Here is a 13167-nt window from a genome sequence, read left to right on the forward strand (position 1 = left end):
ACCTCCATGTTCTAAAGCCTACCTGTCACACCCAGGCCCGGGGAGGAAAATTTCACTTCCAGCAGTTCTTTGTGCGATGTGAAAGAACATCTGAGTGTCTGGGTATCCTAGGAAACCGAACTCTGGTTTCTGAGCCGAGTGGATTCCTCACACTGTGTTTGTGAGACACAGGGAAAGGAGAGGCTTGTACCTGGGCAGCGGAGAGACTCAGTGTTGCGTCCAGCCTTTGTTCAGGGGGAAGCAGAACAATGGCCCTGTTTTCCTTCTGTCTCTATCCCATTACCTAGCCTTGAAGTTTCTTTCTTTTTCTCTTTTTTCCCCTTTTGTCTATTTCTGTCATATTTTTCAGTTCCATTTTCTATATTTCTCTTTGTTCTTTTTCCTCTTTAGAAGTTATGCCGTCCCCTCCCCAGCGTCCTTCTTTGACTTTGTAAGGGAGAGTCATGAGCAGTGTCTGGGATTCTGCTTATCCCTGGCTTTTCTTTTCAGAGGACGATGTGGGGGTTGGGGTCAGGAAAGATGGAAATCACTGAGAAAGCTTGCCTGTGACAGGTTCTTCATGAGAGTAGGAGTACTTTGTTTTTTCTTTTGAGATTATGTGAGCACAGATTACATAATATTATTTTTTTGCTTTTGCATGTGTTTTGTATGTATGTGTGTTTATGCATGTAGGTAGGTGCCAACACAAGTTTTTATGCTGCTTGTATGTGGAAACCAGAGGACGACTCCCATGTGTTGGCCTTAAGGCATATTCTACTCTTTGTTTGAGACAGGCTGGTGACCCTGGGATTTTAGGAACCCACCTATTTTCTGCCTTCCACCTGGCACTCTCCAGACTTGCAGGTGTGTCTTACCATGTCTGGCTTTATAACGACGTGCACTTGGAGGAGTGGAACTTAGGTTCTTATATTTGCAACCTAAGTATTTTAGAAACTGTGCTGTCTCCCCTAGTCCAAAGTATAAAAGCTGAAATCTGAGAATTATCTCCACCACTCATCCCAATTGCCTAAATCCAGTGTGGGCTTCCTCTTCCTGTCCTAATGTGAGCTGTGCAGCTTCAAATGCTTGACTCCTGCTAAGGTCAGGGGTGTTCCACCACACGGAGGAAAGCCTGTGGGGTTGGTAGGCAGCCCTGTGTTCACAGTCATCTCTGTGTCTGTTGTCCTGGATTGGCATTCTCAGTACCTGTTGATCCGGCATCTGCTTCCTGGAGCTGTAAGGCCTTTCATATGGCTCTCTTTGCCTACATTTGAAATCTTGCAGAGAGCCTCCGCAAAGAATAGTTAAATCAGCCATTCTTGCTACTATGCCATTTTCCAAATGAGTCATTTCCCAGTGCTTCTGAATAGAGGGGCTAATCTTGGAGAAGTTGTGAGGGATAAAAGTTATTAGCCCACAAAACAAAGAATAAGCTGGCAAATTTAAGTCAATATTATTGATCTTATGTCAGAAACAAGGTCAATTTTGCGCTTTATAGTTTCCAGTACACTTTAAAAAAAAAAACACCATAGTTTCTCACTGTGTAGCCTAGTCTGGTCTTGAACTTGTAGTTCTCTTGGCTCAGTTTTTTTAAGTGCAGTCATTACAGGCACACATCATTATGCTTGGCCCAGAACATTTTTCATCTTCAACATGGTGTAATTTTGTGTCTAAAACTAGATCATTGTACTCCTCTATTTTATAGATGGAAAAAAAAGACACCTGGAGCTTGAGTGACTTGTATCACATGGCTAGTTCTCTGGGCCAAGACTTAAACCTAATCCCACTAATGCTTAGTCATCAGCTTTACCACTCACAAACATACGGGTGCCTTGTCCCTAGAGGTACCAGCATTGTCACTGGGTTATAGGCAGTGAATTGTCTCATTGATACTTCCTCTACACAGTCTAATAGCATTTGTGTGGATTTGTGTATGTGTGTATGTGTATGCTTCTGAGTATGACTGTAGAAGGTGGGAAAATGAAAGCAAAGAAACCCAGTCCAGATCAAAGAATGGTTTGGGGGCAATTATAAAACATATTAATAGTGCATAATGACATAGGTATATAGCTCCCAGTCATTAAAGTCAGTATAATTTATTTATTTGTTAACAATTCTGAGTGTCAGGGAGGAGAAGAGTAAGTTACTTCTTCCCTGAAGTTAATCCAGGCAAATTCCCTAAAGTGGACAGGAGACGGGAATAGGGAACTTTGAAATAAAAGAAAACAGAAACATAAGGGTCTGGTAACATGGAGAAAGGGAAGGAATTTTGTGAGGGGCAGAGGAAAGTGAGGGACCAGGTTTGGCTCAGGTGTGGGTCTTATGTTGGAGACAGTGCATTCTGCTCATGGTTTGGAACGAGGATGCCAGTATGATGGTAACTTCTCTGCACAGTGAAACCCAGATGGCTATATTTAATTCCACTCGACACCACTGGTGATTCAGCCAGGCTCAGGTGCGCCCACATGCAGCTGGCACTAGCTTTGTGTACTTCCAGGCAGAGCCTGCTCAGCCCAGCCTCCCCATGGAGCAGGAGGGGCCAGACAGGCTGTGGTAACCTTGACTCTTTTGTGTCTCTGCCCACAGCATCCTGGCCACTGCGGGAACCCACTTCAACACCCATGTGGACTTGCGGACCCTCCGTGCTGTGCGTGTCCTGAGGCCCTTAAAGCTCGTGTCAGGAATACCTAGTAAGCACCTACTTTCTTCTTTCTCATTGTCTAGTATCCTCAGTTGGATGCAGGGTATCTGTCAATGTAAGATAGACAGTCTTTCTGGAAGGAAGCCCTGGACACGCAGCAATTGTGCATAGCATTGTACTTATAAATTTAACATTTCCTCATTATTTAAATAATAATGGAAGTTTTTTTTAAAAAAAAAAACAAAAGTCAGCAAACAACAGAAAAGTAATGAAGACAATTATTGTATCACTCTGAAATAAATGTTAATTTGATGTATTTTCCCTATGCATTTTAGTATAATTGTAATTATTATATGTGTGTAGTTTTATCTGCTGAAATAAGTATGTTACTTTCCTAAGGTTAAAAAGTCTTATACGTGTTGTCAAAAGGCTATTTGTTTTCTGATTAGTGTTGTACTTCTTCCCCACTTGGCAGAGAGCTGGGTCTGAGAAAGAGTAATAGAAAGGTTCAACTTTATTCCTATTTTGTAGGATTTGTACCCTAGCAGGGGATGCATGAATGTTCTTGGAGCAAGAAACATGGACTAATTAATTTAATCTGTGGAGGGGATCTACCAGTTAGCATGGAGGAAGCAGAAAGGGTAATATGTAGGCAGGAGTGAGGAGGAAGGAAAGGGAAGGGACATAGGATGTGACAGTCTTCAGCTTGACTTGTCTTGGTTATCTCTTTATGAATGGCAGCTGTCATTTCAGGATTGATGGTTCCTTTTCCATGGAAGACTTGACCTCCTAGGAGAGGGTAAAGAAATCTACCTTGTCAGAGGGACATGAATGAGGGCTCTGTTTCATTCCCTTTCCTCTCCACAGGCCTGCAGATTGTGTTGAAGTCCATCATGAAGGCCATGGTGCCTCTTCTGCAGATTGGCCTTCTGCTCTTCTTTGCCATCCTCATGTTTGCCATCATTGGCTTGGAGTTCTACAGTGGCAAGTTACATCGAGCATGCTTCATGAACAATTCAGGTAAGGGCTTTGTTTTCTGTCTTCTGTTTTCCCACTTCCCCTGTTCGGTCATGAGCGTAATTTCAGGGCATTTGGAGCTGCGCTGAAAAAATATACTCTATTCCAACCCTAGAATTACAATCAGAAATTTCCTAGACTCTGTGGCCTTTTGAGGTACGATCAGCCTAAAGATCCGCATGACAGTTACATTGCAAAACACGTAGCCTCCTTGTGTGTAGTTGGAAGGGTTCTAAGAGGTGGTTTCAGCTTTTCAGATTCATGGCAGAGGGCTTTTAGAACACATACCAAAGCCGTCAGTCTGGATCAATGCTCTGGAGAACAGAATGTTTGACCCACAGACCAGGGCAACCCTGGAAACCAGAATCAGATGAGGGTCCCAGTGGATCAGCAAAGAGAGCTTTCTTCTGCGCTCCAGCTCACTTTGGTCTCCCACCTCTGTGAAAGAACTGAGGGAGCTCTGACATTGGCTTGTCAGTTGTGCCTCGGTAATTGTGGGATGCATATAACCCCATTTCCCATATATTTGTGCCTTATTTGTTCTTCACAAGCCAAATAATATACTCTAGGAGGAAAATCAGGGAGGGAGTTGGGGAAATGAAGGACAAGTTAAAGATTCCTAAATAGGTACCATGTTTTTATGAAAATAATCTCCAAATGATTTTTATTTTACCTTTAGCTTAAAACCAAAAATGTACACCTGAAAAGCAAAATAAAGTTAGCAAAATAAAGCAGCTATTGGTTTTACAACTGTCCCAGAGAAACCTAGGGAGAACCAAGGTCCATCCTGATTCCTTGGGTTGGAAAATCAGAGAGATTTTGCTGTTACCTCAGGCTCTTCTGTGTGAAGCAGCCCCATGAATTTTTGTGGTAGTGCAGCCCAAAGAAGAATTTGGTTGGGATCTGAAGAAGATGGAGGCCCTGCTTTTCTCCAGAAGCATTTTGAATTGCACAAGGGTGTGAACTGAGAGGTATAGAGAGGCCAGGTGGGGAGAGGACTTGAGGCATGATGGGACCGTTTCTGTCTGTGGCGGGAGAATGGCTTGCTTGTGTCTTCTAGGATCATTTCCAGTTCATGCTAAGCACCATATGGTTTGTCTCCCACTCTCCAAATATATCCACAGGTATTCTAGAGGGATTTGATCCTCCCCACCCGTGTGGTGTGCAGGGCTGCCCAGCTGGTTACGAATGCAAGGACTGGATCGGCCCCAATGACGGGATCACCCAGTTTGACAACATCCTTTTTGCTGTGCTGACTGTCTTCCAATGCATCACGATGGAAGGGTGGACCACTGTGCTGTACAATGTGAGTGAGCCAGTGGATGGGAGGGGAGGGGCGTGGGATACGGTGGAACCCTGGTGCTATTTTGGTTCCTCTGGAACAGGAAAAGTTGGGGTTGTCTGTATTCAACTTGGGAACTTAGCAGAGCCTAGCGGGTTGTGTCCCCCTTTTGTTTTTTTTTTTCTTGCTGAGTGGAAGTATGTGTCTTAAATAGCAGCTGATAGACTGCGGTCTGTCATTCTGTCCCTGGGTGAATGAGCAAGTCAAATCAGATTACCTTGTTGTGGAGAGTTTTGGATCCACATGGTGTAGTGGAGCACAGTGAGGTGTTCTAATAGGTGCAAGGCTCTCAGTTACTGTCCCCGAAGGGATCACCATCAGTTTGGAAAGCTGTTCTAGTGGTTTGCAACCCCAGCGGCCCATTAGAGTCAGCTGGGAGCTTTAAATATTATACTGCCTGGGCTTCACTCCAGGCCAATTAAGTAGGAATGTCTAGGGGTAAAGGCTTGTCATTGAAGTTTTTTAAAGCTTCCTAGCTGATTTTAATATGCAGCCACTGTCAAGAACTACTGCATTACATGCCAGAGAAAGCATGGTGACTGTGAGCCTCATTAGTAAGCTCTCTGAAAACCTGCATTCCTAGGCCCTGCCCTGGAGTGTAGTAATAAGGGCAGCGGGGCTGCATCCCCAGCACCCCGGCTGCCTGGCTAGCTTATGCCCGAAATAACAACACACAAACTGTATTCATTTAATCACTGCTTGGCCCATTTCTATCTAGCCTGTTCTAGGCTAATTCTCACATATTAATTTAGCCCATTTCTAATCATCTGTGTAGCGCCCCTAGGTGCGCTTACCGGGAAGATTCTAGCCTATGTCCATCCTAGGTCGGAGCTTCATCGCATGTGTCTGCCTGGGAGCTGGGAGCATGGTGTCTCTCTGAGGCGTCTGCTCCCGAGAGGAGAGCTGTGGAGTCTGAGCTCACTTCTCTTCCTCCCAGCGTTCTGTTCTGTTTACTCCTCCCACCTATCTTCTAACCAATGAGGGCCAAGCAGTTTCTTTTTATTTAACCAATGACCTTCCTCCATCACTGGAGATTCTGACTTTGGGTAGCTCTGTATCATGGGTGAGCTGTGCTTTTGACGGAGGCCTCAGTGATTCACATGGTCAGACACATTGGGAGGTCCTGAGTTGGTGTAGGAGACACAACTGTTCAGCTGCCTGGGAGGAATGCTGGGAACACCAGCAAGGAGACGGAAGCTAGACAAAGCAACCACGCTGTCTCTTCTGCCTTGCAGAGTCTGGTTTTAATAAGTCACCCGAGGCATGGGGCAGAGCCCACGTTCAATAGTGAGCTTGAGGGAGAAGTATATTTTTTTGATGTTCATGGGATATAAGTGGGCAGAGGGGGCAAAGCAATATGGGAAGGTGCTTATGAAGGATGGTGTCCTCTGTCTATGTCTTTGCCTTCAGCCGTTGTCGGACAAGTCAGAAACATTTGGAGTGATGATCCAGCGCATGCGCACTCCCTTCACTTGCCTTTATCACAAGGGTCCCCCTATTCCCTTCTGTTCTTCTCTTAATCTTCTTAATCTGATCCTATATGTACAAAACTGATTAGGTGGTCAGAGTATGACTTATATGGAAAACAGTCATTGGGAGATATGGGAAGGAACAAAGCTGGTACGAGGCCTGTACATGCAGGTGCTTAGGAACTGAGTGACCATTGTAGTCAGATACTTAGGTAGTCAGATACTTAGGTTCCAATCTATGAATGCTACCAGCTAAGGATGTAAGATTTTTCTACAACACATTAAGTTATTTAGGTCTAGATGGCAGCACCCAGACTGAACATCTATAGACAATTTTCTTTGTCCTTATCTCCTGAACTTTACAGTACAGATATTTCCATATCATTTGCATTTGTATTAGACATTATTTATTTAAATTATTAGACATAAATTATTTAAAGCCATGGGAAGTTGGATACAGTTATATGCAAATACTGTGCCATATATGGAACTTGAGAAACCTCACATTTTGGTATCCATGGGAGGTCAGTACACCTATGTTCTGGAGACACCAAGAAATGACTGAACTCATTTGGATCTATTCCCATACCGGATGAGCAAGATACAACTGAGAAATTTAGCAAGAAAGAGTTACAGACTGTTGTGCTAACATTGCAGACAGTAGGATAGAGGTCTCTAGAACCAGGAAATAGATGTTCAGCAAGTTATAGGGTGCTGTGACTCAGAAACCCCCAGATGTTACTCTAGGATTCTTATTAGCTGTGGAAGGCTGCAGGGCACAGGAGACAAGCATGGTAAAGATAGTCACTTCTTATTCGAGATGTGAAGATTGTCTTCAGGCAATGCCACTAAGATTAGCCAGAAACCTCAAGAAATTTTATAGCACTGGCCTTGTAGTGGCTGGTGTCACTTGTGGGGCTTTGAAAGTGATGAACTTCAATTAGATGTGTAGACTCACCTAAGTGATGTGATAAATGCATGGAAAGCCCCAAAGGAGAGGTGTTGCATTTGAGGATAGAGGTGTGATCTGCCATGCCTCTGGTCAAGGATCAGGTGGTACCGAGACTGGCAGAAGGGAAACATATGAGCCTCTCATCGCTCTTGCGTTAATTCATTTGCTTATTCATTATTTATTTCTGCACTCATCGACCGAGAAGATGCTCTGTATCCAAGCACTGTGCTAAAACACTTAGAAAGATGGCAGTCGGGGCGGGGGAGAGGCATGGTCCTTACTGTCATTATTCTCTCTTCCAATTCCCATCTCTCCAGTTATCGGTCAGTTGTAGCGACAGAGGCTACACAAAGCAACAGTGCTCTTGCTCTCCTCTGGCGTTTTGATCCACGAAAGAATCGGGGAGGAAACAGGGTCAACTACAGATCCCCTGAAGCCTTTCATCACAGCAGCTCCCAGGGTGCAGACTCACACCCTCTCTGAAGTCCAATCTGTTAGTCATGAAGCTGAAGCCTCCCGCTAGCCTTGTTGCTTGACTCTAGGCATAGGGGAACCAAAATAAGCTGGCTACACACAGGCAGAAAGAACTCTGTGTACTCTGAAAAACATCACTTCCCCAAGCACTGGAGCTAGGAGCAGGGCATGGAGCCAGGCATCACTGGCAGAAGTGATAGTCAGACTGGGGTGGATAGCTGCATCTTGACTCAGGAGACGTTAGATGAAAACGGCACTCAGTCTTCAGTGAGTGGAACAAAGACAAAGTCTGGATTCTCTGAAAGAACCATCAAAACTGACCTCATCTGGGCAAGGACCTGGGGTGTGAAGCAAGGCTGAGACAGAGCTGTGACGAGGAGATGGGCAGCCCTTGCTGACTTAGGCCTCCGGTGCCGAAACTGAACTATTCATCTACGAAAGAAAAGGGGTTTGGGACAAGATAAGATAGAGCGGAGATGGGGCAGACACATACATCTGCCAGTCCTTTCTGGTGTTTGTTCTCCTCAACAGCCCTCTTGTCAGGGAAACATGGAGACAGCACCTAGAAATGGCAGAAAAGTTTCATGTTTGAGAATTGTTTTTTTAAATCTTGGAAAATAAGTTAGGTTATTTGGGCTTCTTCTTGCAGGCCTGTGAGTGAGGATTTAACTTATAAGAGCATGGGTGACTCAAGACAGCTGTGCCACTGAGGAATCTGTCCCAGCAGGGGTGACAGTTCATGGAAACTGTATACCTCAAACTCTCTGACCAACTTGTAGACAGTGTGGCGGGCTAGACAGTGTCCTTCCTCTTCCTATCAATTGTTAATTATATGAGTATATAACTTCAGAGAGAGAGCTTGTAGATCTTTTAAGTTTTGTTTATTTTGTGAATGTTTAAATCCCCTTCCTCCCTCAAGAATTTTTTTCATGTAATTTAAACTTTGACATTGTGATGACAAAATGTGTATGCACACACATGCAATTTATGCACCATGGAACTATGACAACTAATCAACTTAATATCGTAAATGCAAGTATGTGTGTCTTGATATTTTACACAGAAATCACTACCTCCACTAAATACAGACGTTAAGATGTTGGTTTCCTTCTGTATTATTAGTCAGGGTTCTCTGGAGGAACAGTGTAACACGAATAATAAAAACCTCGAGATAGATGTTGGGGTTCAAGCTGAAGATCAGAAAAGCAAAATAGTCAACCACTAGAGACTTTCAGGCAAGCATTATTTATTAAAAGGCAAACAAATATTCCTGCAGAACAGAACTGATGGAAATGTAGGTGGAGGCTGCTAGTGTGGGACTATTTGATAGCCTCCATCTACATGGAATGAATATCTATGAAGGGGTTTTATCAGAGTGGCGTACAGGCTGTGCTCAGCTAGTTCAACAGTGACTGTCCACCAGTGGAAAATCCAAGAATCCAGCAGTTGTTCAGTCCACAAGGCTGGCTGTCTCATCTGGTCTTCAGTAAACTCTGGAATCCCAAAGAAGCAGACTCTAATGCCAGTGAAGGAATGGACTGGCCACTTAGAGTGAGGGAAAGCAGGAAGAAAGCAAAAGCTTCCTTCTTCCATGTCCTCTATATACACTGCCACCAGAAGGTGTGGTCCAGATTAGCAGTGAATCTTCCTACATCAAAAGATCTGAATTAAATGTGGGTCTTCCTGCTTCAGATAATTAAGAAAACCCTCTTGTAGGTGTTTCCATCTCTTGGTTTTTGTTAATTCCGTGTGTAGTCAAATTGACAACCAAAAATAACCATCACAGCTTCCTGTCATTTTTCATTCTGGGATGGTTCAGCTTTCCCAACTGATGTTTCTTCAGGCAGAACACTAAGACAAGGCAACCACTATCTACCAATTCTGCTGTTTCTTCTTTCCACAATTGCAAGAAGTATGCAAAACTAATTGATCCTTGTTACATTCAGACTAGTAAGAGAGCCATTGCAAAATGTCCTCAAGCATGAGAACTTGATTTAACCATTTTATCAAAAATATTATCCCAGTTTCCTCTTTATTTCTATGATAAACATCATGACCACATTTTGCATGTGACTTAGGAAAAGGATTCCTTTGGCTTATACTTCCAAGCAGGAACTCAAAGGAGAAGCCATTTTCTGGCTTGTCCACAGACTGCCCAGGGAATGGATGGTGCTGCCCACTGTGGGTTGGGCCCTCAAATAGCAATTAATTATGAATACAATGCCCCCCAGATATGCCTACAGGCCAGTCTGATCTGGGCAATTCTTCAGTCAAGACTCCCATCTCAGATGACTCTGGGCTGTGTCACGTTGACAATTAAAACCAACTAGGAAAGATGCAAAGGTTTTTGTCCCTTTTCTCCTTCTACACAGACTCTTCATAAATGCCTCTGGTGACCTCACATTCCTGTGGTTGACTACTCTTAGCTTCATTTGTGTGTGCCTTCTCTCATTACCATGCTACACTGTAAAGGGATTAGTCAGGGGCGCATTGTCAGGGCTACATGGAGTATACCCAGGCTTAGTTTAGTCTCTACCAAAATTGCAAGTCTCCTTGGTCAAATTCCAACTGTATTCTTGGCTTCCCTTCCTCCTGTGATAACAGAATACAAAAGTGTTCAGTTCTGCTGGCTGCTTCTACCTGTTTGGACTACAGCTCCCAAAGGTCTCCTCAACTCACAAGCTCTTCTTGGCACTTACTAATTTAATTGATTTTATTTATCCTAAACCTGATAGGTGTTCCTTTTCTAGCACAGCGTGTCTTTCCCTCATCAGTACAGTTCACTCAGCAAATGTTCCTTTGGCTTGAGTCTTAACTTTTAATCCTCTTCGGTGAGGCTTGATGTGGCCAGGAGAATGGACTTTCTCCTAATTTGGACCTGAGTTGGCGTTCTTGTTTTGTGCTGTCTGCTGATTTCATCTGTTGTTCTCTTGCTTTAGGACTAACATTCTGATTGCCAAGGTTCTCGGTCCCTAGCTGCAGTTGTCCAGGACTCTGCTGTCAATGGCCAGACTTTCTGTTTGTTTGTTACAAATGCCTGTAGCTGGATTTGCTTCTGTTCTCGCTTGCTGTTGATCCAGATGTGCATGTCGAGCTGTGCTGCTTCTCCAGCTTTGTAGTTTGCCTGTCTCTGCACAGGATGTTCCGAGCAACTGTGGTGGGAGAAGTCTTTGAAGATTTTACTGGCTTTTTGACAAAAAAGAGGCAACTTACAGTCTGGGTGCTTTTCACTACTCAGAAATCCTTTTGGTTTATGCCTGTGACTCTCTTTTATCCTGCCTTCTAGCTGTACAGTTAGTATTTGTTGAATTTGTTAACATCTGTTCTATTTGCCTCACTGAGATTTTGCTCAGGTGTATGATATATAAGCATGTTGGGGATAAAACACCACCATATCCCAGAACTAATGAAAATAATTTCTTTTCGGAGTAACCCTGCTTTGGTGATGTCTATAGAAGACAGCACAGACAGACTGAAGGATGGGAGACGAGGGACCATGTCTAATGTTTACTTCAGTTGTCCCTCCTCTATCACCTCCTCCGCACGCTTTGATGATAGGAGGACATCTGTCAAAACTATTTGACAGATGAGTGGCAGGAGCAGTGATCCTCTCATGGAGCTAGGATAATGAGGTATCCCATCTGCTTTAGGAACTGACCTAGGATCAGGTTGCTAACATCTGGGAGCACTTGGAGACAGTATCACTCATGCTCTAGAATCTACCATTTTTCTTCACCTTCCCATCTGCCATTTATACCTCTCTCTTCTTGTGACGGGCCCTGTCATATAGGTGATGTGTGGATTCTGTTACCTCTGTATGTTCACCTGAGACTTCTCTGATTAATGGAAAGATTGTAAGTAGATCCCGGAAGTGGGTCTGCTCCCTCTTTTGTGAAGGCTGCAAGGTAGAATTACTTAGTGAGGAGCTACAGCTTCCTCCTCATTGCTCCCAAGGCCCTGACAGAACATCTTAGTCCCAAATTCTTCAAGGAGGGAAGGGAAGGAGACTGAGAGAGAGATTGATTTTCAAACTCATGATAAAGACTTTCCTCTCCTCTCATAGGTATTTACAGACTCATACATTAACTTGCTACTAACTTAGAGGTTTTTTTTTTTTTTTTTTTTTTTTTTTTTTTTTTTTTTTTTTTTTGGTTTTTTGAGACAGGGTTTCTCTGTAGCTTTGGAGCCTGTCCTGGAACTAGCTCTTGTAGACCAGGCTGGCCTCAAACTCACAGAGATCCGCCTGCCTCTGCCCCCAAGTGCTGGGATTAAAGGTGTGGGCCACCACCGCCTACCCTTTTTGAGTAGTTATTAAATGTCAGGACTATTGTAGATGCTGGGGATAGAGCAGAGTCCCCACATTCATGGACTTTCCATCTCAAGGAAATAAGTTCAGAATAAAAAGCAAACAAATGGACTATAGCAGATAGTGATAAAAGCTGTGGAAATAATTAAAGCGGAGAAAAGGAAAAGGTGTCTTCACTTTGAAATGAAGCTGTGGGTGGGATCGTCCTGAGAAGATGGCATCTGAGTGAAGGCTTGAAGCTGGCAATGGAATGAGCTAAGTGGTTTTTTTTGTTTTTTTATGTCTCACATAGCTGAGACAGAATCACAAAGACCCTGAGATGGGTATGTGCCTGTTACATTTGCAGAACAGCACAGAGGCTGGCATATCGGAGTGCAGGCAGTGATAGCTAAAACCAGGGGAAGGAGGAGGGTACAGAGTAGGCAGCCCAATCCCATGGACCTGGTGACCATCTTAGCATCAGTGAGCTGGAACGCAAAGTGGGGGGTGGTGTTGGAGGACAGAAGTAGCATGGCCTGTGTTGCAGTCTAAAGACCCTGAGCCTTTGCTAAGAACAGACTCTAGAGGAGCAAGGCTGGAAGTAGGAAGACGAGTTAGGAGGTCAATGAGCTGACCCAAGGCAGCAGGGTAGGGGCTGCTATCAGGGAGGCAACACTGTAGGAGGTAAAAGGTGGATGGTTGGTTCTGGGTGTGGGTTAAGGTTGCCATGGCATCCTCTGGTCGACTTGTAAGAGCGAGAGAAGGTAGAGGATTGGAGTTACCAGTAGAGAGTAGTTTGAAAAAAGACTAAGAGTTGAGTTTGGGCACACTGAATTTGCCACACTCATTTGGTGTGGTGGGAAGACTATGAAGTTGGAGAAATGGATTCAGCATGGGAGCATATGCAGGACATATCACTTGGGAGGTTCTCAGGGTCTGGATGGTAACTGAAAGTGAGTATAGAGTAGAGAACAGGAGAGATCCTGTCACTGAGTTCCAAGGGTAAGG

At 44.1% G+C, this 13167-nt stretch overlaps 1 protein-coding gene across 7 annotated transcripts in view; it reads left to right on the forward strand.

Moving 5' to 3' along the window:
• The window catches only part of Cacna1e (calcium voltage-gated channel subunit alpha1 E), a 470517-nt gene that overhangs the window by 246811 nt on the left and 210539 nt on the right, over positions 1 to 13167 (forward strand). For all 7 annotated transcript variants that reach the window (XM_041662539.1, XM_041662538.1, XM_041662542.1 and 4 more), the window contains exons 6-8: positions 2566 to 2669; positions 3488 to 3640; positions 4762 to 4943. In XM_041662539.1, coding sequence (XP_041518473.1) covers positions 2566 to 2669; positions 3488 to 3640; positions 4762 to 4943 — 439 coding nt within the window. The remainder of the gene's footprint in view (positions 1 to 2565; positions 2670 to 3487; positions 3641 to 4761; positions 4944 to 13167) is intronic.

The sequence above is a fragment of the Microtus oregoni genome, unplaced genomic scaffold, assembly GCF_018167655.1.
Source record: "Microtus oregoni isolate MIOR12 unplaced genomic scaffold, Mior012 000013F_ref0000133, whole genome shotgun sequence".
In the NCBI taxonomy this organism is placed as follows: domain Eukaryota; kingdom Metazoa; phylum Chordata; class Mammalia; order Rodentia; family Cricetidae; genus Microtus; species Microtus oregoni.